This window comes from Brassica rapa, chromosome A02 (genome assembly GCF_000309985.2).
Source record: "Brassica rapa cultivar Chiifu-401-42 chromosome A02, CAAS_Brap_v3.01, whole genome shotgun sequence".
NCBI lineage: Eukaryota > Viridiplantae > Streptophyta > Magnoliopsida > Brassicales > Brassicaceae > Brassica > Brassica rapa.
The window spans coordinates 3,953,377-3,981,029 of record NC_024796.2 but is presented as its reverse complement, the minus strand read 5'-3'; the positions used below and the strand labels follow the sequence as shown (position 1 = coordinate 3,981,029).

The 27,653-nt window shown below is 34.6% G+C and overlaps 6 protein-coding genes across 12 annotated transcripts; 4 read left to right on the top strand and 2 right to left on the bottom strand.

Moving 5' to 3' along the window:
* Positions 1-291: 291 nt before the first annotated feature.
* LOC103851293 (protein DETOXIFICATION 52) lies at positions 292-9,243 on the bottom strand. 6 transcript variants are annotated; one of them, XM_033285738.1, is made up of 5 exons: positions 8,931-9,243; positions 8,591-8,673; positions 8,132-8,500; positions 8,001-8,051; positions 292-7,769 (listed from the first exon to the last, which is right to left on the bottom strand). In XM_033285738.1, the coding sequence occupies exon 5, from the start codon at positions 2,513-2,515 to the stop codon at positions 989-991; it is 1,527 nt and encodes a 508-aa protein (XP_033141629.1). In that variant the 5' UTR covers positions 2,516-7,769; positions 8,001-8,051; positions 8,132-8,500; positions 8,591-8,673; positions 8,931-9,243; the 3' UTR covers positions 292-988. The 6 variants fall into 6 exon arrangements, with proteins under 6 accessions (XP_033141629.1, XP_033141630.1, XP_033141631.1 ...); XM_033285739.1 differs by having other exon boundaries at positions 8,591-8,653; XM_033285740.1 differs by having other exon boundaries at positions 8,132-8,234; positions 8,284-9,243.
* A 264-nt stretch (positions 9,244-9,507) lies between these two features.
* LOC103851291 (protein phosphatase 1 regulatory inhibitor subunit PPP1R7 homolog) lies at positions 9,508-11,599 on the bottom strand. Its single transcript, XM_009128134.3, has 6 exons — positions 11,258-11,599; positions 10,941-11,171; positions 10,715-10,861; positions 10,483-10,625; positions 10,280-10,394; positions 9,508-9,997 (listed from the first exon to the last, which is right to left on the bottom strand). Exons 1-6 carry the CDS (start codon positions 11,495-11,497, stop codon positions 9,917-9,919), a joined length of 957 nt encoding a protein of 318 aa, XP_009126382.2. The 5' UTR covers positions 11,498-11,599; the 3' UTR covers positions 9,508-9,916.
* A 244-nt stretch (positions 11,600-11,843) lies between these two features.
* On the top strand, positions 11,844-13,462 carry LOC103851290 (transcription repressor OFP8). Its single transcript, XM_009128133.3, has one exon. It carries the CDS (start codon positions 12,688-12,690, stop codon positions 13,306-13,308), a length of 621 nt encoding a protein of 206 aa, XP_009126381.1. The 5' UTR covers positions 11,844-12,687; the 3' UTR covers positions 13,309-13,462.
* Positions 13,463-15,297: 1,835 nt separating this feature from the next.
* LOC117131757 (S-protein homolog 3-like) lies at positions 15,298-17,670 on the top strand. Its single transcript, XM_033284190.1, has 3 exons — positions 15,298-15,548; positions 17,461-17,584; positions 17,626-17,670. The coding sequence occupies exons 1-3, from the start codon at positions 15,298-15,300 to the stop codon at positions 17,668-17,670; spliced, it is 420 nt and encodes a 139-aa protein (XP_033140081.1).
* A 1,751-nt stretch (positions 17,671-19,421) lies between these two features.
* LOC103851288 (probable sulfate transporter 3.5) lies at positions 19,422-25,839 on the top strand. Its single transcript, XM_009128132.3, has 10 exons — positions 19,422-20,981; positions 22,907-23,111; positions 23,325-23,496; positions 23,594-23,659; positions 23,994-24,107; positions 24,246-24,362; positions 24,466-24,592; positions 24,661-25,200; positions 25,323-25,399; positions 25,490-25,839. The coding sequence occupies exons 1-10, from the start codon at positions 20,651-20,653 to the stop codon at positions 25,643-25,645; spliced, it is 1,905 nt and encodes a 634-aa protein (XP_009126380.1). The 5' UTR covers positions 19,422-20,650; the 3' UTR covers positions 25,646-25,839.
* Positions 25,840-26,513: 674 nt separating this feature from the next.
* Positions 26,514-27,643, top strand: LOC103851287. 2 transcript variants are annotated; one of them, XM_009128130.1, is made up of 2 exons: positions 26,514-27,081; positions 27,347-27,643. In XM_009128130.1, exon 1 carries the CDS (start codon positions 26,611-26,613, stop codon positions 27,058-27,060), a length of 450 nt encoding a protein of 149 aa, XP_009126378.1. In that variant the 5' UTR covers positions 26,514-26,610; the 3' UTR covers positions 27,061-27,081; positions 27,347-27,643. The 2 variants fall into 2 exon arrangements, with proteins under 2 accessions (XP_009126378.1, XP_009126379.1); XM_009128131.3 differs by having other exon boundaries at positions 26,515-27,074; positions 27,347-27,569.
* Positions 27,644-27,653: the final 10 nt, after the last annotated feature.

Below are 27,653 nucleotides of genomic sequence, written 5' to 3'. Positions count from 1 at the left end.
TGTACATAAGAGTTTGTGATTACATATTTAGTGATTCTTGTATATGTGTCCAAGAAAGTTTCAATGGCTTAGTGGTGTCTGCCATATATTTATGTCATAATAACCCGGGTTCGATCCTTTCCTTTGCATTGTGTTTTCATTTTTTACGAAAAAATAAATGAGATGACGTGACAACTTCGGACTCTCTGATTGGACGATTTTTTATGCCTACGTGGACACTTTAAGAGGAGCTTATATCCTCTTTTTAGTATAGTATAGATTGTTAATTTTAAAATGTTATATTTGTGTTTCAATCTTATATATGTTACCTTAGGTTCTGATGCATAATAAAATAATTATTTATTTCGATTAGATAACAATTTTAAAACTTAATTTAGTAATATTTTGCATCGGACTTCACATGATTCGTTGCAAATCCATGACATGAATTTAACAAAAAAAAATTAATCAAAATAAATTTTTATTGTTAATTTTAAAATGTTATATATTTTTTCTTAATCTTATATATGTTACCTTATGTTCTGACGCATAATAAAACAATTATTTATTTCGATTAGATAACAATTTTAAAACTGTATTTGGTGATATTTTTCATCGGACTTCACATGATTGGTTGCAAATCCATGACATGAAAAACTTTTTTAATTTAATCAAAAAAAACTTTAACATCTCAAAATTAAAAGTTGGAAATATAGTCTACTGTAAATAATTATATAGTGTGAGATGTAAGCGTTGTACAACTAGTTTTTTATCCTTATTTGAATTTTAGATCATTAACCGGTTACACATGCCTTTTTTTCTTTCAAAATGACATACATTACAAAACTACATATATTAGGACAAAGTTACTTTGGGGAGAAAAATAGTTATTATAATTTTTCGTTTTCTTTCTCACCAAAAAATTACAAATTATCAAAATACCCACCCCAAAAGGAACGATCATTCCAAGTCAAAAAAAGAAAAGAATAGGAAAACCCAATGCATTCGATTAGTTGTCAGCAGCGACGGTGACAACGTAAACTAATGGTTCCGTTAAATCACCGTTACTTTGCGTTGTAATCACAACATCGACGCTTTCACTGCACGTAAGCTTTCTAGCTCTCATCGCTTCTCCCTCCCAATCTGTAGTGGCCACGACATAAAGCATCATAGCAGCACAACATATCTGCGCCGCGAAAAGACCTATCCAAAGCCCGCAAAATCCATACCCGGCCCAAAACGTTAGCCCAACAGCTACAGGCGTTCCGACAAGGTAAAACGCACCTAGGTTTATGTTGGCAGCTTTAGACGGCCGAGCAGTGCCTCTAACAACCCCGCAACCTACTGTTTGCGGGCAGTTCCCAAGCTCGCAGAGCCCGAGAATCGGCAGCGCAGCTGCGGTTAGCCGGATGATATCAAAATCGTTAGTGAAAATACGTCCCCAGACGTCGCTTACTCCCCAAGCAAACGCAGAGGCCGTCATGCCCATTACTCCAGCAAAGGTAACGGCCACAATGGCTGATAACCTAGCCGTGTTTGGTCGGTTTGACCCAAGTTCGTTACCGACGCGGGTAGAGACTGCGAACCCTAGAGACGATGGGAAAATGTAAAGCAACGACGTCGTTTGGATAAGAATGCCCATAGCTGCAACTGGAGTTTGAGGGTTTATGAGTAAACCACAAAGAACGGTCATGATTTCGTACCACCACCACTCTAGACATACTCCCACGCAGCTCGGTATTGCCAAATTAACCAGTGGGCCCCAGTCTTTGAAACATTCTGAGCTAGGGCGGGTCCACGTTGGCTCGTGTAGACCTTTGACCCAAACGTAGGCCACAAGGAACACGACAACAAAAAGATTTGAAGCGGCTGCAGCCATTGAGACACCGATGAAACCCAATCCAAGGTAAGAAACTAGGAGAAAGTTCATCGGTATGTGGAAGATGGTGCCGGCGAGCATTGCAATAGTTAGTGGACTTGTGATGCCTTGTGCTCGAAGGTATATACGAAGAGGGTTAAGAATAGAGTTGGTGAGCAAGTCAGGAATAGAGAATAGGATATATGTTTGAGCCAACGATGCGATACTTGGATCTTGATGGAGAGAGATCATGATGTTCCCTAGGTTGAGCCATAGAGCGACGATTACAAGGGAGCTAGTGAGCAAGAAGAGCACGGTTCTTTGAAGAGTTAATGAGAGGAGTGTTGGCTTGCCGGCTCCAAAGGCTTGGGAGCAAAGTGGGTCCATGCCGAGTGCAAGGCCTGCAAGAACTGAGTATCCAGTGATGTTTGCGAAGGCAATGGCTAAGGAGCCACCAGCGAGTTCTAGTTCGCCGATATGACCAAGGAAGAGCATCGAAATGGCTGAGCGAGCATAGAGGATGAGCGCGGCGAGGATCGTGGGGAAGGCTAAGGAGAAGAGAGACCTTGCTTCTGTTTTAAGCTCAGAGATTGTTGGGACAATGTGATTAGGGTTTTGCTTTTCTAGGTCTATTTTCGATAGAAGATTTGTGTGACTGGTGATGTTTGAGGTTTCCATTGCTATGGGAAATGAAACACAAGACGAGTTTTGAGTTAGTAGATAAGATTATTTGCCGATGTCTGAAGCATAACTTTTCTGGTTCTATATATAGTACAGAAGTAGACCTAAACGTGTCCACGTCTTAACAAGAACGGTTCAAATATATGTGCAGTGGATTTTCTTCAATTAAAATAAAAAGTCAAATAGTTATTTAATTGAGGAACATTATTAATAGCCGCTGTTTGAATTATTATTTTATATATTTAAAAATATGTATGATTTGTAGGAGTGTAAGTGGTCCATATTATATATACCGAGCTGCGCGGGAGTATGTAACCCCTGAAACTGATATTGTTAATGTAGATTACAGCCGCAAACAATATTCTATGTGTGCTGATCAGTTTTCAATAACTCTTATATGAGGGCCGGCCCTGAGGAATGCATTGTGAAACATTTGCAATAGGTCTCTACTTTTTAAAAAAAAAATTACATATGAATAGATTCCTAAATTTTTTTTTTTACATAGACACAGCCACATGCCTTCAAAATCTCAAGGCCGGCCATATATATTGAAGTATAACAAAAACCACATAATACCAAATTTACATATTGACATTATATTACGTACTGGTTATATTACTGAAACTGTAACATCCCGAGTTGTGATATATAGAAAGACTTAAGAGAATTGATTTGGCTACCTATGTCACCAAAGTTGACTTACCTTTTCCGGAATACATCCTGAAAGAACTCCAGAGTTAAGCGTGCTTGAGCTGGAGTAGTGGAAGGATGGGTGACCTATCGCGAAGTGATTCGCGATAGCGTACGAGTGAGGCCAAAGCATGGGAAAAGGTCGGGTGGTGATTGCAGGGTCAGTAAACAATGATTTCGAGCCTTTGGAAAAATTAATTAACGACCGTCGGATGGGATGGGGCTCACGAGCCGAGAGAGCGGGCGTGGATGGCCCATTAGCTGTGGGCGGTCGGGGCGTTACAAGTGGTATCAGAGCTGGTTAGCCATCTCAGTTCCGACCTGAGAGGCGTCTTGAGACCTGTCGGAGGGCGCAACGAGGACGTTGCGTTCTTTGAGAGGGGGTGAATTGTAACATCCCGAGTTGTGATATATAGAAAGGCTTAAGAGAATTGATTTGGCTACCTATGTCACCAAAGTTGACTTACCTTTTCCGGAACACATCCCGAAAGAACTCCAGAGTTAAGCGTGCTTGAGCTGGAGTAGTGGAAGGATGGGTGACTTATCGGGAAGTGATTCGCGATAGCGTGCGAGTGAAGCAAAAGCATGGGAAAAGGTCGGATGGTGATTGCAGGGTCAGTAAACAATGATTTCGAGCCTTTGGAAAAATTAACGACCGACCGTCGGATGGAATGGGGCTCACGGGCCGAGAGAGCGGGCGTGGGTGATCCATTAGCTATGGACGGTCGGGGCGTTACAGAAACATCCACAAAGACACACCTTAAAGGTTTATCTGAATCCACATAATATCAAAAATGAAGAAAGTTAGAATTGAATTTTTCACTCATAATATAATAAGACACCTGCAAATAGTCAACTTCATATTTAAGTGTCAAGATTTATTTCTCAACTAGTTGGTACATATGAAAACAATGTCAATACTAAGGGCATATCTAATTCAACTCTTTTTTTTCTCTCTAAAATAGAGTAATTTAAAATATAAAAAAATGTAACATTCCTCTGTATTTTCTTCTTCTATTGAAGCATATCTACATCTATAATAAAATTATTCTATTTTTTTAAAAATACATAAAATAGAGTTAAATCGGAGATAGTCTTAATAAAATGTTATATTTTCTTCTTTTATTGAAACCTCTCTTATCTTTGTTTTACCGTTAAATAGCATACACACGGGATACCCTTATCATGAATTTTTTCTATGTTAGGTTTCCGACAATCTCATATCCAAAATACATCATCATTCTGAGGCTTGTGTTCGTTTCTCATTTTCTTGAGATTTCTCCTGTGGGGAACGAACTCATCAACGATTGCCAAACAATGTATATAAATTAAACTGTTTGATATACACATGAGCTAGTCATCTAGATATACACCAATTATGTTTTATAAACATATTATATCTCATATATAGCAAAGATTTATAATTTATTGTGATCATCTTAGTTACTAGGTTTTAATTTATCTTTTTAATATATACATATTTCCTTTTAGTTTTTTTTTTAAAGACAAGTTAATTATGTTATTACAAACTATGAGAAATATTACATGTGATTTTAAATCCGACAATTTTTCTTTATGAGGATTACTGCACCATTTTTAGCACTCTGAGTTGTCCTATGGGATCCACACTTTCACAGTATTTCTTGCACCATGATAAAAATCTCTTATAGTTTTTTTCCATTAATTTGCATAATTCGTTTTCTCTTCACTCAAAACTCAGACCTAATAGTATAGAAATATTAATTAACCCTTAATCAAACTTTTGGTTTAAGTATATATTTTTAAATATATACTTTATTTTCTAAATTACCTATGTGTTTTTACTTTTATACATGGTGAAATGTAATCGATATCGGTAACATATATAATTTTTAACTAGATACTTAATTTTCTAAGGTACCTATGTGTGTTTATACTTAGTGAAATGTAATCGATATCCTTAACATTTATCACCATCAGAGCACCTCACCTCCAATGAAAGTTTCTCAACTTGAGATTCTAAGATTATATATATATATATGTATAAGTATACAAAAATATCATTGCTTATCTCAGTAATAATTATCATTATTTTTTAAGATGATACATCCCTCTCTCATTAAATTATGAATTCAAGATCGTTCAAGTAGCTTTTGTTACTTCAAACATATATTTATCTTTCCTATGGTCCCCCCCTCTATGATATACCATTGTAACTAAGCACCAACAGTAATAAGAAGACGAACGAAGAAAACCTAGAATTTAGAGTAAGTAATCCACGTTAGAGGTAGATGGAAGACATTAGAAGTTTTGTTGTCAACAATAACTACCTTATATATTTTGTTATCAACGAAGAGTCGTTGTATGTTTTATTTTGTTTCTTCGAGAGTTCGAGTCATTGCTACTTGTTACATGGATTTGAATTTGTCTCAATAAATCTGTCATTCTTTTTTGTAACATATAAACATGTCATTCAATTAGGAGAGGAAAGCTGTCTTTCACTTGATCTTGTCTTGCCCTCAAACACCCGAACATGTCTCTGGGTACATATTATACATCATTGATGATGCTATCCCAAGATCAATTGCTGTTGACTTTGTATTTCCATTTACAAATGTTTGACTTTTAGTGGTTGATATGTTTGACTTTTAAAATATATTTGTTAGTCATATACTTCCTCCAATTTACAAAAATGGCGTGTTGCCACATCTCATACATACATATATATATACATATATTATATATATATATATTAAGAAACTTTCAAGTTTATTAATATGCCTATGTTTAATACATCCATAATTATTTAATATGAGAATAATACAAAGTTATTAGTTTTAGGTAAAAATGTAATGTGAAAATTAGTTTGAGAAGCCGTATTTATAAGAACACAATATTTTGAAACAAACAAAAAAATCTAAAACAAGATTTTGTGAAAAAAGAAGAAAATATTTATTTTCCATGCAAAATAGCTTCCAAAGCAATTTCTATGTATGTGTACATATGTTGTTAAATAATACCCAAAGTAACTGATGATAATATATACTGCTAAATTATTTTATTTTGACGATTAGCATTTACTTGGTGGAAAACAAAAGCTAAAATATTTAAACAGCATTTGTATACTATTGGCATTTTCTTGGCTTTTAAGCATTTGACTTCTTTTTTTAAGCATTTGACTTTTTTTAACGTACGTAAAAATATTTAAATTTATGTTGCAGTATCATGACTTTTATTTTCAAAGAGACGTGCTTTTCGCTTGGAGCCATGTCCTTATAATAACGCTGAAGCATGCCTAGTTTACACAAGTCCACGTACTTAATTAACTTCTACATCTAAGCAAAAGTTCAAAAAAAGAATTACTTCTCCATCTTGTGAAATCCGTATCTATGTACTACATTTCAAGTCTTCAAGATATGTACTACAGAGTCTACAGTACTTGTAAAATATATTTCTTTTCAATGTTAAATTACAAAAAAAAATATACTCAATGTTATACGAATCATAATACAGTACGAACGGGTAATCTGATCATCATTTCATCTTATACATGAATTTCTTAGAAACTTTTTTATAAGAAACAGTAAACCATTGAAGTGGTTGCGTACAATGATTTGGTGATAGGCGTAATCAGTTTTTGTAAGTGGGTATTAATATTAGTTGACAAAATTTTGAAAATCATATAAAATTATCCCTAATTTTGACATTTTTTTGCCCTAATAAAAAAAAAGAAAATGCATCCCCATCGTGAGTGAGCAAAGCATATATTATATACCTGCGGAAAATAATTGCACATATACTAACATAAGTTATATAACCAAATTATCTATTCTTTTAGCTCAACAACCACATTATAAATATACATATATACAGGCTCAATAGGACAACTCACATAAGTACGTAAAACGTAGTTGTGGTAAGAAAATCTAAGAAATAACATAGTCATAGAATCCATGTATATTATAATTTTCACTTATAGCATTTTCATATTTTCAAATGATTTAAAATATGAAAGCCGGTTCAGATTGGTTAACCAAGACACTATCTTCCAAGGTGAATGCAATCATGACGTCGAAAACGTGAAGTATCGTGACAGATATTAAAGAACAATTTTTATATATAGGGTGCTCAAGACCAAGATGAACAAGATCAATGCAGCTGAGTGTTACTTATCAATATTTATAACACGTTAGATGATCATGCAGAGCTTCACGTGAAAGCGTTTGAGCGTTGTTTGGATGAATATAGATGTTGATATGATAGCTTAAGCTGATGCTATTTCGAATTTCCTTTACAAATCCAAATAAGGTTTACAAAAATTTTACGAACCCACCAGGAATCTTGACTGTAACCATGTATTTAGAGTCTGCATAAATTTCATGATAAGGATCACTGATAAGAATAAATATAATAGGACTTGGCGACAAAGACAAACCAAAACTAACAAGAGAAAGCTTGATGTTGGTTGTTGAATGAAAACCCTAATCTTAATGTAAAGATAAAAAGTGAAAATCAAAGCAAAAATGGCAACAGCTTCGTTGTCATAGCTCCCAGCTACAGATCGGGAAATATATGAGGGAACCTGCAAAGATAACTGTTTAGTAAAAGAAACAAAACAAAAATTCTGAAGTATCACATCAACAGACTTTTGTAGCAAATTCCACTAAATGATGCACCAATGCTAAATACATGGCATTAGAAAACAAAGCAAGAAGATATTATAAGAAATAAACATGATGTTCTAGTGTTCAGAGCTCTTCCAATACATCATTTGATAAAAAAAAATTCCACGAATACGAATTGAAAAACATACCATGGCCAAAAAAGCAGCAGCTGCTAGTCCTGCACCGGAGCCCTTAACTTCCTGTCACAATGCAAATATACACTGTTGGTACAACTGGTTCTTGAATTTACTAGAGAGGTCATGTTAGGCAAAAGGCAAACCTTGGTCAAAAGGTAAGTTGCCCAAGATGCAAAAGCTGAAAATACGGGAGCAGTGAAGACACAAACAGTCTCCACAGACAGAGGAATGTTTAATGAATTCAAACTACCCATACGTGTATATCAAATTATTGCTGTTATCAGTGAAACTAAACTCACCACCAGATGGTTCCAGCAGTCAATGTTAACCCAGGGTAAACAGTTCCTCCAATCACACGGCCAAGAGGATACGTAAAATCAAAAGAGATAACAAAATAAGTATAACAATATTGAAGATAGCAAAGAAAATAGACCAAATTTGTGGTCCTAAAATTACCAGGTCCGATCATCAAACCAGTTCCAGAACTCGTATATTCCATTCTTCGATAAGAACTGAAATAAACAACAAATGATAAATTAACATGAGGATTCGTCCACAAAGCAAAAAAAAAAAACTGATATAAAAGAAAAGAGAGAGGGAACCTGAGTGACTCTATAGTTGAAGTAAGGATCAAACTCATTAATCACACTTTCATACTTTATGACCTGAAAAAGAAATCAACCAACTTCACAAAGAAAAACAAAAGTATTAAGACCATTAAAACTAAAAGAAAGAATTAACTTAATTCAAAGTAGATACGACAAGCAAATATCTGAGGAATCATATGACTGCACGTAAAAGTTACAACTATAAAATATCTCTACTGGAACAATCAGCAACAACATTTAAGCTACAACGATCAGTGGCGGATTCAAGATAGTCGGATCTAGAGCCAAGTTTATTGGAATAAATCAAAGGAGCAGAGACGTGAGTTTAACTCACAGAGAAGAGTCGAATGGAGAAAGCGAGGACACCAATGAGGACGAGGATCAGAGCTGAGAGAACAGTCCCGAAAGCATTCCTCATCGCAGACGACGTTCGCTCCTCTCTAGAGCCGCCATTGTTTTAACGCCGCGAAGGTGAGCTCGGAGTGAAGAGAGTGAGAAGGGACAGACAGACAGACACCACTTCAAAGGTCAAAGAAGACTCGCGGTTTTTCGAAACAAAACTATCCAAACAAATCTCTCTCGCTCACACGACTGGGCCCCGAAGACAAGCGCCTTCGTGGATTTAACACATGTCAAGTGTTGATTCGCTACATTCGTCTAATAAAGGTCCTTTTTATTTTAGTAATCAAACCAAACCGCAGTTGACTTTTTCCAGACAGGTAAAAATCTCGTCAACCATGTTATCTCGGTACAAATCAAGCCGGTTTAGTACCATTTAAATGCTGTCCAAATCTAGAAAAATGATCTTTTTTTTTTGGTTCTGTTCATGAACTTCACACTGGTGATGGAAGAACATACAAAGTGCTTTTCTCGACAAATATAAATTAGAAGCCAAAAACTTATATAACCAGTAACCAAAAAGTAGTAACATAGCAACTTTTCAATACTAAACAATCACATGAAACAAAAAAAAAGAAAGATAAGAATGCCAGGGGAAAGTCAAAGTAATCAAGTTACTGTTGGTCGAAACAAAGACAACCTCAGACTACTCGGGATTACCTGTTACAGACAGAGTCCAAATACTACTGCTTACAGACCAAAAACAAGTATTGATTTTGCTTGCAAGCGAACACTAGATACGTTTTTTTGATAAAATATCACTCCAGTGAACGGTATGATTTGCTCGTTTGCACTTCTTTATGATAAACAGAAGATGACTGCGTTTCACCTGATCTCTTGGAGTCGATACACATGCTCTAAAGTCTAAACCATGAGAAAGCAGGCTCTCTAAAAACGAGAACACAAGAAATATCCAACTTCTTAAGCAAATAAGTTAGAATCTATTTGCTCCACGTTGGGGAAGATTTTTCTGAGCACAGCAACGTAATCAGAAGACTTGGCCTGAGAAGAGATACAAACACACATAAATGAATATACTTGAACTAGATATAGTTAGATGGATCCAATGTGAAATGACACCTTTTCACAACTTCCCCAGCCAGAGAAACTAATAATCTAAACAAGACATTGGGTCTCAACCAAATAAATGAACAGACAGATGCAGAAGACCACAAACAAGTTGTGATCTTCAAGTTATGTTCCTTAATGCACTAGAAGATTATCTAGATTAGCAATGGGATCAAATGCGTATCACTAAACAGACATGCCATATCTAAAACTTACACAAGGGTTATTTTCGAGGTAGATAGTGGTAAGCTTCTCTTTAGAGCCTGTAACAGCTTCTGTGATTGCTTCAAGTGATTCTATCTGGTTGTCATTAAGCCATAAATCTTCCAGCCTACAGGTTAAGGTAAAGTCAGGATGTAAACAAAAAATCACCAAAAGACAAAAAAAAAAACAGTCCTGAAGCAAGGAAAGTGACATACTTTGTGAGGCTCTGAATGTCATCAACTGATGTGAGCTTGTTGTTCGACACATCCAACACCCGTAGGTTAACCAACGCACTCAAACCCTCCATTTTTGAGATACCATTATGGCTCAAATACAACTCTTCAAGAGCAACACAGTCCTGTGTACATATTTTTCAATGCATCAGATTTAACAAAATGATGGTAAGAGTATCTGGCTATCTGCTAAAAGGTAAAACAATGCACACACCTCAAATCCTTTCATAGAGGTCAATCGATTGCTCTGCAAGCTAATCTTTTTAACACATCTGAGCCCACACAAGTTCACAACTTTGATACGGTTTCTTCCCAGCCACAGTTCCTCTAACTTTGTCAAGTTCTCCATATTCTCCATTACCTGAATAAACCACAAAGCTTTCCTATTCATTGCATTGTAAAGCGATTAGTAAACATCAAAGGAGGGGACAATTACAAACCCGCAATCTATTAGACCCCAGCTCAAGAATCTGCAAGTCGTGCAAGTGTTCAATCTCCATAATCTTGTTAACTTCATTCTTAGACACATAGAGCTCCTTCAACGTGCTAGAGGCCTTTGATAATCCTTCCAACGAAGTGATTTCATTGAAGGATACGTCGAAAACCAAAAGCCTTGAGAATATGCTGACGTCTGGTACTTTCGCTAGCTTGTTATCTCTGAGAATCAGCTCCTGCATATACATTGACGATCAATCTTATGGCCTCGAGACCATATTCGTAAGATTCGCAGAATCAGAGAGTGAAGAATAATCATCACCTCGAGATCGCACAAGGCGTCCCAGCGAGAGAGAGGCTCGACGGCGGAGTCTTCGATTAGGTTTTGGCGAAGAGAAAGCTTCTTGAGCATCGAGAGGTGCGCGATCCTCGAGTCCAGTTCCGATAAACGGTTCGCCGTAAGGTCCAGCTCAATTAGCGTCGGAGGTAACTCGATTGAGTCGAGACTGTGGAGCTGGCAGCTAGTGAGATCGAGAACGTCACCTGAATCATCGATCTCCATCGGTGGTTACAAGCTCAGGACGACGACGACGACGACGAGCTTCGTGGGGGAACTGGTCTAAGCTAATTTCTCTTAAGCTCAAAACGTCAGCGTTTAAGTCACAGTAGTAACTTTGTTGCCGGTAGGGTTGTCGTGTTGGGCTAAAGCCCATGTATAGGCGCTGGATAAGTGGGCCCATGATCTGACTCGTTTTTTTTGTCTTCTTGCAAAATCAAAATCCGATTAGGCTTAGTTTAAAACTAAGTAGCATTTAGATGTTGAGTTCAAACCAACGGAGACAAAAACATACATCTTGTTATCATTTTTCAGTATAGAAAGATACATCTTGTAACCATTTTGCTGGCATAGAAAGACACATCTTGTCACCTATTTGTAAATTCAAGATTGTAAAATTTTATCCAACACAACCAATATTTACATAGGTAGAGAGTCACATTAGATACATCGCAAGCACATTGGAACAAATTCATCACCATAAGTATATCATCTACGCTTTTGCTGGGAACACTATGTTATACCAAATAGAATGCAAAACCATCAAATTTATTATCATACATTTTTCCCTTTAAAAAAGTTTATCACACACAAACAAAAATAGTAAAATGTATTAATATGAACTTTAACTGAACAAAATAATAATGTAGTAATAAAAATACAAATAAGAAAATATACAAGAAAAAAATAAAGACTAGAGAGATAATCATTCTGCTCTTTACATATTACGAAAACTTAGAAAATTCCATGATGGTAGGGAATTCGAAAAGCTAAAAAGAACTGACTTCTGCAAGATGACAAGCATTACAAACACACATTTTCTGTCAAAATTTTCAAATTAAAATATATTTTTATTAGTTAAAACAAGTAAAGAATATACACAAAAGAAAAACAGAAAGAAAAGATCAAGAAGGAAAATTCCAAACATATATTTTTGGAGTCAGCTATTCGAATAGTTTGAAGTAAAAGACGACAGATAAAAGACAAAAGACATTGCATAATGGGTAAGTAAAATGTTGTATCATCAACAATATTACGAAATATGCATACCAAAACAAGAAAGAAAAAATAACAGATTATCTCTCCTTACCTCACAAGTCACAAGTCTCGTATGACATACACTCCTTTAATACATGAGTCTTCTTCAATAGTCATTTTCCTTATCTCTCTCACTCTCTCCATCAATATTGTCAAACATGGACAAAAGAATGAGGCTCAGGGTTCCAAGCATAGTCAGGTCATCTCTAAACTCTTGCCGATCACGAGGTCTATACGACGTCTTTGACACTTCTGCTGTTGCAAGCCACACCACCTCTTCCGAGAGATTCTTCCTTACCAAAGCTCCACGCGTGGACCGTCACAAACCTAAGCCTTATGCCTTCCCTCCAAACCCTTTCTACGAAGGAAGCCGTTCCTTTCGAGATATAAGGAAGAAGATTAAGACAAAGAGGAAGCAGAGATCATCTCAGTTTGGTTCTGATCCTCTTCTTACCTCTAGTTTTAAGTCAAGTGGGTCTTGGTGCTGGTCGTGTAGCGAGGAAGAAGAAGAGAGTGACGATAGAGATACACTCGTTTCTTCTAGAAGCTTCTCCTCGGACTACTCTAAGGGGGAGAGTTTTGCGGTGGTGAAGAAGTCACATGATCCGTATCAGGATTTCAGGAAGTCAATGGTGGAGATGATTGTTGAGAGACAGATCTTTGCAGCGGCCGAGCTACAACAGCTTCTTCAGTGTTTTCTATCGTTGAACTCTCTTCAACACCACAGTGTTATAATCCAAGTGTTCTTAGAAATATATGCCACCTTGTTCTCTACCTAATATCTATCTCTCTCTATAAAAACTTTTACTAATCACTATGTTCAACCTTAATCTTGCTTTAGTGTTTCGGCTTTCCCCCTTTGCTTTGTATTAGCCATGTATTTATGTTATCAAACAATGATCACTTAGTAGATCATCTCTACCCATTTTTATCTTTGCCTCTATAATAATATTCAAAGGAAAAACTACTTTAATATATTTTTATTTTTTTCTCTATAATGAATATTAATATCATTTTAGAAATGTTATCAAAAAAATTATCTTAGAATAAAACATTGGAGATACTCTTGTATTTTTGCACATTATTAAACCAGAGTAGGTTAAGTTTCATTTACAAGCTGAAGAGATCCTTGACTTATATTTACATGCCTATACGTGAAATATTTTAAAGCTTTTAATAGGATGAATTGTTTTTATTAATAGAAGAGAAGTAAGCAAACATTTTCTTGAACGGACTAGCTTCTTTGTTGACAAAAATGAATCGGGAGATTAATTATTCAACAACAAAAATCTATTCATATGATATCCCTAACGCACACTTGATGTAAGTGCAAGATACAACAATAATTAAGTAATTCAGAAAATAGATTGAGAGACAATCTCTCAAAAAAACAGCTTTTGCTTTATTAAATCGTTTTAAACAATTTATTACAAGACTTGTTTAATCAACTTTTTCACAGTCTTTTAACATTCTAACAACTGGTACTACAAAATTCTTAAGCTTATACCAAGTTTATGTCTCTCCTCCATCACGTACTATCCTCCGTCACGTACTATCAGTTATTCGTCTATCAATGATCAATATTCTTATTGACCATATTAAATACTGACTGACGATATTAACATATAAATCTATTAATATGCCAGTACGTATTCGCCTGGCCAGATGTGTATATTAGTATGGTCAGTAATAATCAGTAAGAATATCGATCATTGAGACTTGAGAAACATATATTAATTAGTAAGAATATGGTCAATAATATATGGCATACTTCGCCTGACCATATTTATATGTTAACATGGTCATTAAGTATATCAGTTTTCCCCTGACCATATTTATATGTTAATGGTCACTAGTCAGACGATTTGAGAAAAACAGAGTTCCTCGAGTGATGACACCCTTCGGCATGGATTTCTGAGATTTTTAAAGTTGAAAGATTTTAAAGTCATAAAGTCTGACCATATTATATGTTAATATCATCAGTCAGTCAATAAGAATCAGTAATATAGTCATTAAGAATATTGATCATTGAGATTTGAGAGACATATATTAATCATTGCGAAAAATATTATTTAAATTCTAATGTGGGTGCAACAAATTAGATTGATCATTAATTAAATTGTGGGTGGGTACAATTGCACTCTTATATAAAGTAGATCCGCCCCTGATCTTACAAATTCATGTTTTCAGATTAGGTGTGGATCATTGGATCTGTTGGGATTAGTTCTTAAATTATTATTGAATCTAGTTCCGTTTGGATTAGTTTTACATTTAATTTTTCTGAGTATAAAGATTTGAACCAATATATGTATCTATAAATTTTTAGTTTATTTTTTTTGTTAGAGTTTCTTACAAACATTTCTCAACATTTTTTTTTGGTAGCACAATCACATATATTACAAAATTTCTAACCAATAGTTTTGACGTAGTGTCAGTTTAATTTGCAAACCTAAAACAAAACAAAAAAAATATCAATGGTTTTATCTTTTATGATAAGATTTTTAGCGATGCACGTCCACACTAAACCATGAATTAAACAATTATGGGAAAATATATTTACATATATGTTAATGTAAATCTGTAAAGTGATATGTAACGTTTTGATTAGGTATTAGCTTTGACTTTTGCTTCAATATACATTGTACTATTGACCCTAAAAATTACCAAATAGAATCAACAACGAGATGGGCTCATCAAAGGCTTCTTATGAGTACCACTACAAATAGTATTCGTAGAATACACTTTGAACTTAAAAAAGTATAGCAAAAATGAAGAAATGGCAAGTTTATGTGGTGGTCATATCCCTATTCGTCCATTTGGTGGCGTCACAAGTGGAAACTATTACTGAGGGGAGAACAGGGGAGATTACCAATAAGCTTTTTGATGGTATTCGTGGGAAGAGAACGGTGGAGATTATCAATAAGCTTGGTGGTGGCTTAACACTAACACTCCATTGTAAGTCTAAGGATGACGATCTCGGTGTCCAAACTCTCGCACCGGATAGTAGGTGGTCGTTCAAGTTTACACCAGCTTTTTTTGGCACAACACGCTTTTCTTGTAATTTTAAGTGGGGTGGAGAATCCCATTCGTTTGATATCTACGATGATAACCGAGAAGTTGGTGATAAGCAATGCTATTTGTGTTCGTGGAATATATACAATGGTAGTCAGGGTGGTTTTACATGCAGATTTCAGGAGAGTACCGGTAGATATGACATATGCTATGTTTGGAATGAGTAATTTACATATATATTTTTCTCTGAAACCTGAATTTCTTTGAAAATTCATGATTTGATTAAACTCTGGACTGTAATCATACAGAATTATCCATATTCGATGATAAAGTTACTTTATATTAGAAAAAAAAATCCGAACAAAGTGAACCAAAATAAGACTGAAATACATATATATTGCAAACCTTATAAAGACTATTCCAACTTTAAATGGACAATTGGGTAAATATTGATATTCAACAGAGCATTAATATAATTTTTTTTCAAAACAATGTAGTTAACCAATAATATCTATCTAGTCTAGTCTAGTATAGTATCAATAAAGTAAAACAATGCTCACTTCTCACCTGCCACGTCACTTCCTATTGGACGACTTTCTTGTAAGTCGTCTAGGAAAAGTCTAATTTCTAACATAATTTGTTCAAATACAAAATTAACATGTTTATCTTAGAAAACTTACCAGAAAATCTTATGTGGTATTTTCGAAAATTTTTTGTAAACAAAGAAAACCGGACGATTTCTAGAAAAGTCGTCTCTAGAAAACAAACATAAAAGTAAATTGCAAAACTAACTTTTGAATTGACCAGAAAACTTCCGTGTAAGTTTTCTACTGCCAGAAGACTTACACATACTGGCGAACAGATCTGAAAAAAAAAATCGATTTCATACCTTAAATTAGTGAGATAACTTTTTTAGCACACAAAAGTTTTTTCCAAGCACACAGAAGCTCAAACGAAAACGACCCACCAATAATCGTAAGCACCAATAAATGAAAGAGATGTTGTTTCTAGTTCATATTAAATGAGATAGAAGGAGTATAAATCGATTTTAGATGCATTAAGAGCTTCAAATTGGTTGTTCATGATGGTTGGTGTATTGAAGGCAATTGCAATATTGTAAATACTTGAAGAAGATGAGGATGATAGAACAAAAAACTCATTCTAAAAAAAAAAGTAATGACATTTTCGTGAATAATCCGAACTTTTGGAGTGAATATAGCAAATGAAAATCTAAAAAAAATCATGGGTTAGTTTTGAGTCATATTTACTTTGTTTAAATTGCATTCTAAATTCATTGTATATCTTTCTAAAATTTAGGAACATAATATCCAGTTTTTAAAAATTAATAAAAAGGTCAAAAGATCCATTTACGCAAAAGGCTAAAATATTTTTAGATGTATTCAAATTTTGCTTATTTTAAAATAATCTTAAAACATTGTATGCATAAATTGAAATAAATTGAAATATATTTATATGTTTGATAAATATTTTTTTTATCAAACACCAAAAATAGTTTTAAAACTACTGAAACATATCAATGTACAAAAACCCGGCGCAAACACCTAGTTTTTTTAAATAAAAGTAAAAATTATACAAGCAATCGTCTAGGTGATGGCTTAGCACTAATCCTCTATTTTAAGTATAAGAATAACGATCTCGGTGTCAAAACTCTCGCACCGGATAGTTCTTGGTCATTTGATTTTAGACCAAACATTTTTGGAATAACACTCTTCTATTGTCGTTTTATATGGGTCGAGAAGCACATTCGTTTGATATTTATGATGATTACATAGATGGTGTTTGTAAGAGTAATCCATGCATCGACTGTATGTGGAATATAGACCAGAATAGGCCATGCAGATTTAACCAAAAGATCAAATGTATTTGACCAAAAACACACCTTCTCGTTATTGTTTTAGTTTCATAGAGGAAGAAGATTTGCTTAGGTTCATGATTAAGGAAGAGGTTGATCTTGTGTTTCCTATGTTTGATGGTGCTGCTGAGACTGGGAAAATCACTAGAAAAGCTTTCACAGAATGGGTGGTAAGTCTCCTCAAACACTTTCTTGCTCTTTGTTCTTATAGAATAGTTATTGCCAAGACCGGCCCAGAATGCAAGTGATTGATTAAAGCACATTGTTTAAGAATTCAAAAATATTGGAGCGCCACTGGTTGTTACCAGTCAGAGTCTGTGTTTCTTGAGTTTAACCACTTGTCTTGTTGTTGCTAAATGATCAGGTTAAGGTATTAAAAATGAATTTGTGACAGCGATCTTGATGGTGGTCACCCTTGTCATTTCGCCACTGCTTCCAGAAGTAGCAACGACTAAGGTTTTGCTCTTCTTTTCCACTCAAATGGTGGCTCTGACTTTTATAATCGGAAACACTTGCAAAAATCTCTTCGAATCCATTATCTTTGTCTAAGTTTGCATCCTTATGATGTTGGTGATCTATGCGTTGTTGACGGTGTCCAGGTAAAAAACTCACCACCAAAAATCCAAACTATTTTTTTTATTTTGGTTCGGTTCAGTTTTAAATGGTTTATTTTTACCGGATTGGACATACCTAGGCTATTCTTTTTAAAAAAAAAAACATACCTAAGCTATTGTTATTTTATTGGTATTTTAGGAGTTATGATTGTTTATAGTCCTACAGGCTTTCTTTTCAGTCTAAATATAATAAATTTTAGTTTCAAATTCAAGTTTCCTAATTAGATTATTACTATAGAAAAAATTGCATAAATAAAACTATAAAAAAAGAACATAATTTAATACATTGACCACCAATATGAATATTGAAGTTTATAAGTTTAATTATATTTTTTTTTATCTAACTTAAAAATTTTAAAAATAAAAACAAACATTATGGAATTAAAAAAAATTAGGTACATATGTCTATACTAGTATTAATAAATAATTGTTACACTACAATAAATAAGACATTATGTATCATTTATTTATTTTGTTAATATCATTTGTAGATTGATACAAATGAATTTGCATCAACTAAGAAAAAACAATTTGCATCAACTACCATAAAGTATTTTACTTTGATTTGGATAGTTTTACATTAAATTAATATTAATATTTTCAAAATAAAAAGGGCTATTTTGGTCAATTTTCTTATTGAATTCTATTTTTGTGACAAAATTTTAAAAATGAATATTTGTAAGAATTGCCTTTTTTTAAAGACTACAAGCATAACTTTTATTAATATAAGTTTGCAACTTTTATGTGTCTCAATGTGTGTTTATGTAGCCTACCATTGTGTTAGATTAATTAATTGTTTTCAAATATTTTTTTCTTGCTGAGCAGAGTACAAATAACTTTTCTGATGAATACTCTAAGACAAAATTGATATTCCTTGTCAATTTCTTTATATTATAAAAGGAAAAAAAAATAATGAAGTCAAGTACGGCAGGTGTACCAATCGCAGGATCAGCGGTGGAGCAAGTAGAGCAAGTGGTGGGATACGTGAGTTTAGGATACCCATTTGGTCTACTAGCCTCTGTTCTCTTTGGACGGCACCACAAGGCCATTCTCTCATCCCCCAAACCCAAACTCTTCGTCATGGGAACACGAGACGGCTTCACCAGCGTTAGCCAGCTCAAGAAGAAGCTTAAATCTGCAGCGGGACGCACCGAAACGCACCTCATTGAAGGAGTTAAGCCCTGTTCGTTTTAAGAACTCTGCGACTAGAGTCAGCGTCAAAAAACTGTTAATGATTTCCTTCTTCACTTTTGCTTTCTCTTTTGCTTTCTCTTTCCTATTAATTCCTTTTATTTCTCTTTAAATTTTGGTCGCTCCTCCCTGCCGCTGCGTTCTTGAAACGAACAGGGCTTTAGCCATTTCCAGACGGAAGGACCTGAATATGATTCTCAGATGGCCGATGCCATATGCAATTTTATTTCATCCTTGTAAAAGAAGTCATTATGCAACTTGATGATGAGTATCCATGTAAGAGTTTAAACTTGATTTGCATCATTAATACATGTTACGACACAATAATAGAGTTTGTCAGCAAGATCATTACAAAACATTCTGCTAAGCTACTAGACTACTCTGAGGCGCGAAAACGTGGAAAGAGAGATAACAAGCATGGAAGGAACGCTCAAGATAGCAATGAAAATGCTCAAGAACGTCTTCTTGAATTACCTAGAATAGATTGTAGGAAGCGTTGAGCTTAGAACCTTTTAGTTACGAGTGTTGAGAAGAATGAACACATGTTCAAGAGGTTGTGTCTGAATCTTTTAAGCATAATGATTGGTACAATGAAAGAGATCTTGGTGCAAAAGGAAGATGACGATCTTTGGGATATAACTTTGATTCAGATTCAATGGATTGCCCTTTCGTTAAAGGATGAGTTATTCCCTGAAGAAGAGTTTTAACTTTTAGTTTTTATAATCATAATCTCCCACTTCTTAAGGTCCTGATTTGATTCTCATAGATAATGATAAACATGTTCAATCTTTATCATTTAATACATAAGAGACAGTGGATACGCCACACATGTTTAATTTATTTATTAAATGTATTTAGTTTTTTTTTTTTTTTTTATAAATTTAATTTAGACAAAAAAGACATTCTCAAGCCACTCATGCAACACGTCAGCATTTTTCTTTTTGAAATATTTTAACGAATATTGTTGCGTTAGTATGTTCTTACAATATATTTTAAACATATAATTAAGATGGCCTACAACATTTGTTGGCAACAAAAATAGGAAAAATAATATTTTCCCCGTATATCGTTGTTTTCTTTTGTCAATATCGTTGTTTCTAATTATCATAAATTTACACTCCGTTTTTTTTTTGAGAAACAGTTTACACTCAGTTTTGAAAGATGTTTTTGTCAAATTACTTACTGGCACTGTGTAAATATAGAGAAACCGAATCAAATGCTGTAGAGATAAGACTAGGAGATTTATTACCAAAAAAAGACAAACACTATTTACTCATCACGTTGAATAAATCCATAACATCACCTCCCACTATCTCTGGCCATCCATCTATATATAACACAACCCATACTCTCCCATTCTCTACAACCAACTCAATAATATAGAAAAGAAAAGACAAAGATTTTACCTCTTGCTTGCTTGGTTTTGTAACCATGGAGAGTGAAAGAACAAACTCCTCGACACCAAAGGGTCGAGGAGTAAACTTCTCAGCCCCGAGAAGCTTTTTTCTTAAATTTAGTTGTAAATGTAAGGAAACTTTCTTTCCTGATGATCCGTTTAAACCAATATCACAAGAGCCAAATGGTTTGATGAAAACAAAAAAGACATTGCAGTATTTTGTTCCAATCTTTGAGTGGCTACCAAAGTACAATCTGCAGAAACTAAGGTACGATGTGCTTGCTGGAATAACCATCACCAGCCTTGCCGTTCCTCAGGGTATCAGTTATGCTAATCTTGCCGGTATCCCTCCCATCATTGGCCTATGTAAGATCTTTTCCCTTTTTATATATTTTTATCATGCAAAATCTTTTTTTTATATGAATTATTAATTGCATCCTTTGAATATCATTAATACATGAAAGCTAGATTTAGTAGTTTTGTCTCAAGTGATTTCGCATAAAGGTGTATTTTTGATTTTTGCACAATAATAAAAATAAAGTAAGAAGGAACGTGTGTTATATGTGATATTCATTTATGTATTCTAGTTGATTATAAAATCGATCGGTATATGTTTTACAAATATTTGTAAATTTTAAATTCTCCCCTTTTTAAAAAAAAAATTCTCCCTCGAACTTATGTCTTTGTATTTTTAATATAATTATTTTAAAATGCACTACAATTAGGCGAGCCAAGCTGTCAATCTCGGACTAGTTCACCTCTGGAACTAATCCAGCAGCATAAATTGAATATGGTTGGTCCAGGTTATAGTAATGGACTTTCACTTTGATAGCAACCCTGTTAGTTTAAGGTTATTCGCTTTGATTTTACTTTCAACGCTTATTCTACCGTGCCGTCATGCCACGATGGTGCCAATAATTTTATTCTTCTCCATATTAAAACTTGTATTTATTGTTAAATTAATATTAACACTGAATCTGATTCTGAACAGTACGAAGCCACTTAAGAGCATCTTTAACCCTAGCACCCTAAGTGGGGTGCTTAATTTTTTTTTTTTTTTTTTTTTGGTTTTTTCTCTGATTTAAAAAAAAAAATAAATAAAACGAACAAATCGCGGGCCGCCACGTGTCAGTGGGGCCCGCGATACAGCTTAAGCACCGGCGCCAGATCTGGCGTTTTTGGCATCGCTGCTTCTCCTTTTTTGGTGGAACCCACCCTTAAGCACTCCTCTTAGCACCTGCAATAATCCTGCTCTAAATTGATTTCTCAAGAGTCTCTTTTTCTTTGCCAGCCAAATTCAAGAGTGTCTTTTCATTTTCTGAAACGACTAATATAAAAATAACTTAAATATTACAAAAGTAACTTTTTTAGAAAAAGGTGGTTTTCTTTCATGAATCATTTATGAAAACTTTTTTTTTTTGTAAAAGGCTCATTTATGACAATTTACACTATACATACATATATATATATATATAGTCATTTAGCTGAGAAATTAAATCCAAATCGTAAATACAAAATTACTGATCTTGTGTAACTAAAAAAAAAAGGTTGCTCGAGGAAAATAAACATAAATCAAAACAATAATATGAGATATTCAACGTAAAAATAGAAAGGATATTGGCAATACGTATGTTGTCCATACAGACTGACATTCAGTGTTGCTTGTCTCAATTATATTTTTTCTCTTATTTTTTTTTTAACATAATTTGTTTCTCTTACTAATTTGCTCTTATGACACTAAACTCCAATAATAGCACCTTTTGAAGTTTATGTCTCAAAAATAGCACTAGAAGGAGAAAATCACAAAAATGACATTCATTAAAGAGTAAAATATCTCTAATATTTTTAGTTTAAAATTAAATAAACAAACAAAAAAAATAAAAATAAAATTTTTTTTTTATAGTTTCAGATTATATGTTTTCAGATTCGAAATTTTATAAATTTTTTTCTGAAAATTTTTTTTTATTCTTTTTATTCTTTTTCAAATTTTCTTTTTATAATTTAAAAATACTTTTTGAAACTGTTTTTAAAATTTTTATTTTTTATTTTAGTATTTATTTTTTATAAAATTTTAAAACCTAATTCCAAAACCCAACCCTTAACTCTAAACCCTAAGGTTTGGATTAATTAACCCAAAGAGTATAAGTGTATATTTACCTCTTTAATGAAACCTATTTTTGTGACTTTGAACCTTGAGTGCTACTTTGGGAACAAAAACTTGGTTTGGTGCTATCCTAGTCTTTTTCTCTTTTATATTTCCATTTTTATTGGTACAAATGATGTGAATTCAGATTCAAGCTTTGTGCCGCCATTTGTGTACGCCGTGTTAGGAAGTTCACACACTCTCGCGGTGGGTACAGTCGCAGCATGCTCTTTGCTTATCGCTGAGACATTCGGGGAGGAACTGTTGAAAACGGATCCCAATCTTTACCTTCATTTGATCTTCACATCCGCTTTCGTCACTGGTGTATTCCAATTTGCTTTGGGATTCTTCAGGTTATTTATTTTATTTTTACTAATCTATATATCAAGCTCTATCTCCCTTTTACTTAACCACAATGTCATAATGGAAATTTTAACTATAATTTCTAATGGATGTAAAAAAACTATAATTTATATCATATAGTGGCTTTATGCTATTCTTTATTACGTTAAAAAGTTAACTTTTAGTTACTTGTAAATGAATTAACGAAATGCATGTGTATATAGGTTGGGGATGTTGGTGGATTTCTTGTCACACTCGACCATAACAGGCTTCATGGGAGGGACAGCTATCATTATTCTCCTCCAACAACTAAAGGGCGTCTTTGGTATAGTCCATTTTACGCACAAAACCGACGTCGTTTCAGTTCTCCACTCAGTCTTCAGCCACCGTGATGAGGTCTCACTTTCAATTCTTTTTCTTTGTTAAACAGTATCCAATAAGAACTATATGGTGGCTAATTGTATTTAACCTGGGAGGGTGTTACTTGGTGCAGTGGAAATGGCAAAGTTCACTTGCTGGGGTCTGCTTTCTTATTTTCCTCCAATCTACTCGATACATCGTATACTTTCTTCTTCTCTTTATCTTATTTCTTTAAATGATTTATCCGTTTATTTGAGACAAAATCATTGGTCCCTCACAAATCTTCCACTATTGTATTTTTTTTTTTGTTTTTCTTTTGTAATCATTCCTTGCCTTTTTTATATACCCAATTTGACTTGGAATTTATGGAAAACCATAATAATTTGAATAATTTCAGTTGACCATAAAACCTATATTTTCTTATTTATCCACATGCTATATCCTTTTTATTCTAAAATGTATATCTGAATAGTAAAAATCAACTGTTTTCTCAATTGTCTCACAAGAATATAATATGTTTGTACCTATTGCAGAAGAAAATAAAACCACAGCTATTCTGGGTGTCAGCAATGGGTCCAATGGTGGTCGTCCTTGTGGGTTGCCTAGTTGCTTATTTGGTGAAGGGAACAGAACACGGGATCAAAACTGTGAGCACATTTCTTTGCGCTGTTGCACACTAGCAATGCATAGAATGTATACAATAACAAACAAAGATAAAGTTCGCGGAATGGTTACAAGATTTACAGCAACTAGGGTTTCTATTAATAGTATGTTTCTGCATGCAGGTTGGGCCTTTAAAGAAAGGACTAAACCCCCCTTCTATTCAATATTTGACCTTCGATGCCAAGTATCTGCCGCTGGTTTTGAAGGCCGGAATCGTTACTGGGCTCATCGCTTTGGCTGTAAATGATTATTTTCTTCACCATGGTTTCTTTATAGCTGATGTTTGACCTATATTTAACCTATATGTGTGATTTTTATAAGAAGATAAATGGTTAATTTCAGGAAGGGATTGCGATCGGAAGAAGCTTTGCTGTAATGAAGAACGAACAAACGGACGGTAACAAAGAGATGATAGCATTTGGTCTTATGAACATAATCGGCTCCTTTACGTCTTGCTATTTGACAACCGGTGATTAATTAATTTTAATTAACTTTAATATAACAGCTTGTGATGCTAAATCTTGGTTGAACTTTCAGGGCCATTTTCAAAAACAGCAGTGAACTACAACGCGGGGACAAAGACACCAATGTCTAACATAGTGATGGGCTTTTGCATGATGCTCGTGCTTCTCTTCCTAGCGCCTGTATTCAGTTACACACCACTAGTTGCTCTCGCGGCCATCATTATGTCAGCCATGTTGGGCCTCATCGACTACGAGGAGATGTACCACCTCTTCAAAGTTGACAAGTTTGATTTCGTCGTCTGCATGTCTGCTTTCTTCGGTGTGTCCTTCATTAGCATGGACTACGGTCTCATCATTTCCGTTGGATTCTCCGTCCTAAGAGCGTTGTTGTACGTTGCACGGCCCTCGACTTGTAAGTTGGGAAGAATACCAAACTCGGTTATGTTTCGAGACATAGAACAGTACCCTGGTGCTGAGGAGATGCTTGGTTATGTCATTCTTCAAATGGGTTCTCCTATCTTCTTTGCCAACAGTACTTACGTCCGTGAAAGGATTTTGAGGTGGATTCGTGATGAACCTGAAGGCGTTGAGTTTCTTCTGCTTGATCTCTCTGGTGATTCTAGTTTATTTTTTCACACTATCAAACATATATATCTTGATAGATTTTGTCACTACATATATATATATTATTTTTTCTCATTTTTAATTGCTAATTATAATAGTGTTGTCTTTTAGGGGTTTCAAGCGTTGACATGACTGGGATGGAAACACTACTGGAAGTGCGGAGAATACTTGTATCAAAAGGCATCAAGGTTTATACCCTTCTTCATTTTTTAAAAAGCGTCCTTATAATATTTTACAAAAACTCAAAAAGATAATATATATACTTTTTTTGATTGCAGATGGTGATAATAAACCCAAGATTTGAAGTCTTGGAAAAGATGATGTTATCACATTTTGTAGAGAAGATAGGAAAGGAGTATGTGTTCCTATCCATTGACGATGCGGTTCAAGCGTGCAGATTTAATCTTTCCACCACCGCCAAACCCGAACCCTGACACTGTTTAAGGTTTTATAAGTTAAAGTCGTATTTTAGGTTGTGTGCTCAAATAAACAATAACTAGCTAGTCTCTTCTAGACTACTATGAATGCTTTGTGGGCCGGGTATTCGATTTGTAACATAAAGAAACCGATTGAGATATGGAAGTTAGGAGAAACGGAGATTTCAATATCAAAAACGGAGATTTCAATATCTTTGCCAAAAACACAAATCACGTAAATAGTCATTTCCAGTGAAAACTGAATCCGAGTGGCGGAATGCGTTCCAGACTCATGACTCCTTTAACACTAAACCAACAAGCTGTTGGTTATGTCTTACATATACATTAAGCTTAAATCAACCATTAAGCAACTTAACCAACTTAACCATCTTACCCACCTAACAAAATTTATCAAGGTTAGGGGTTAGGCGAAAGCTCAACACTAACGAAGGAAGAACACAAACATGAAATAATAGTACCTTCGTCCTTAATTGTTTATGCAGTAATGTTTATCCAGACAGCCGTTTTAGAAAAAACACAGTAAGATTTTATTTGCATTTGTAATGTTTTTTATCTCAACCATGAACTTAACATTCTAATCAAAAGCAGTATATATTAATTCATGTAAGGTGAAAATTCGTTACGCTTGGAATGATAGATCAAGTTTAACTTGGAAAATTGAAAAAAAAAAAAACTTTTGTGAAAATAGTTACAAACAAAATTTATGTCCTAACTTTTTTTTGTTCAAATATATGTCCTCGAACTTAATTAGAGGATCATATCATAATTAACCTTTCCAATAAATCTGTGTAGATTATAAAAATTATTTTCACAAAATTTAATAATGCCGTATATAAACAAGGTTTAAAAAGTCAACAAAAAGGACGAAACCAAGTCTCCGAAACTGAAAAGTCAATTAAAAACAGATAACTCTGCAACACTTCTACGGTTTCGAAGCTTTGTTTTCTCCGCCGCGAACGAACATGAAGACATCTCTCTTCCTTCTCTCTCTCCTCATCCTCTTACCTCTCTCCCTCCAAGATCCGAGCCCCAAAGCACCGACTCGTGCTCACGCGGAGCTCACTGATCACGGTTTCCCGATTGGTCTCCTCCCTCTATCCGTCAAAGACTACTACATCAACAAAACCTCTGGCGACTTCTCCCTCTTCCTCCACGGCACATGCAAAATCACGCTTCCTCCCGACAACTACCTCGCCACTTACTCCAACAAGGTAACGGGTCGGATCACCAAGGGTCAGATCGCGGAGCTCCGTGGGATTCGGGTCAAAGCGTTTTTCCAGTGGTGGTCCATCACCGGGATTCGATCCTCCGGTGATAACCTTGTCTTCGAGGTCGGTGTCGTGACCGCTAAATACCCTTCGAAGAATTTCGACGCGAGTCTTGATTGTGAAGGGAAACGGTCTTCTTCTTGATTCAGTTTCAAGAGGTTAAAGGTTATAATTTTTTTATTTGTTTTTGTATTTTTATGAGTTTAGGACATTTAAAAGTGAGATAGGTAATGATAATCTAGTTGCTAGTTTGGTAATGTATACAAATGTTGGATCCTCTTCTTGATTCAATTCATGAGGTAAAGTTGTTACGGTCTTGTTAGAAACTAAATGTTTATGTAGATTGCTTTCACTACGTCTCAAACATTTTCAGTGCTTGGATGGTTTGCTTTTGTTATTAAATAGTGGTTCTTGTCTACATTGCGTGCAGATCTGTGAAGCCAGAAGCAACCAGTGAAAGCTAGTTTGTAATATATTTATCTCCATCCGAAAAATAAAGCTTGTAATGTTAAACTGCGTCTAAACCACGAATCTATTCTTGTTTTATCTGCAAACGAAAGGCTTCATGGAAGCTTGTAAGTTGTGAACCAAATATGGGTTAATATGTAATATGAGACTTCAAAACAAGCAAGAACCATTTTGTTGCTTGGCCTCCTGTGTCTCATTTACTTCCAATTTGGGTACAAAGTACAAACTTTCGTTGAAGAAAGATGAATCTTTCATTTCATTATGTTTTA

What these genes read in the sequence shown, in the direction of transcription:
- LOC103851291 (XM_009128134.3), bottom strand. Translation starts at nt 11,497, where the DNA reads ATGGAGATCGATGATTCAGGTGACGTTCTCGATCTCACTAGCTGCCAG. An exon ending in ACGCCTTGTGCGATCTCGAG is followed by an intron (nt 11,172 to 11,257) that starts GTGATGATTATT and finishes ATGTATATGCAG; the next exon opens with GAGCTGATTCTCAGAGATAA. An exon ending in ACCTCGAAAATAACCCTTGT is followed by an intron (nt 9,998 to 10,279) that starts GTAAGTTTTAGA and finishes ATCTCTTCTCAG; the next exon opens with GCCAAGTCTTCTGATTACGT.
- LOC103851288 (XM_009128132.3), top strand. Translation starts at nt 20,651, where the DNA reads ATGGAGAGTGAAAGAACAAACTCCTCGACACCAAAGGGTCGAGGAGTA. An exon ending in TTTGCTTTGGGATTCTTCAG is followed by an intron (nt 23,112 to 23,324) that starts GTTATTTATTTT and finishes ATGTGTATATAG; the next exon opens with GTTGGGGATGTTGGTGGATT. An exon ending in TCTTCTGCTTGATCTCTCTG is followed by an intron (nt 25,201 to 25,322) that starts GTGATTCTAGTT and finishes GTTGTCTTTTAG; the next exon opens with GGGTTTCAAGCGTTGACATG.
- LOC103851290 (XM_009128133.3), top strand. Translation starts at nt 12,688, where the DNA reads ATGGACAAAAGAATGAGGCTCAGGGTTCCAAGCATAGTCAGGTCATCT.
- LOC117131757 (XM_033284190.1), top strand. Translation starts at nt 15,298, where the DNA reads ATGAAGAAATGGCAAGTTTATGTGGTGGTCATATCCCTATTCGTCCAT. An exon ending in GATAGTAGGTGGTCGTTCAA is followed by an intron (nt 15,549 to 17,460) that starts GTTTACACCAGC and finishes TTATTGTTTTAG; the next exon opens with TTTCATAGAGGAAGAAGATT. An exon ending in AAGCTTTCACAGAATGGGTG is followed by an intron (nt 17,585 to 17,625) that starts GTAAGTCTCCTC and finishes TTGTTCTTATAG; the next exon opens with AATAGTTATTGCCAAGACCG.
- LOC103851293 (XM_018656580.2), bottom strand. Translation starts at nt 2,515, where the DNA reads ATGGAAACCTCAAACATCACCAGTCACACAAATCTTCTATCGAAAATA.
- LOC103851287 (XM_009128130.1), top strand. Translation starts at nt 26,611, where the DNA reads ATGAAGACATCTCTCTTCCTTCTCTCTCTCCTCATCCTCTTACCTCTC.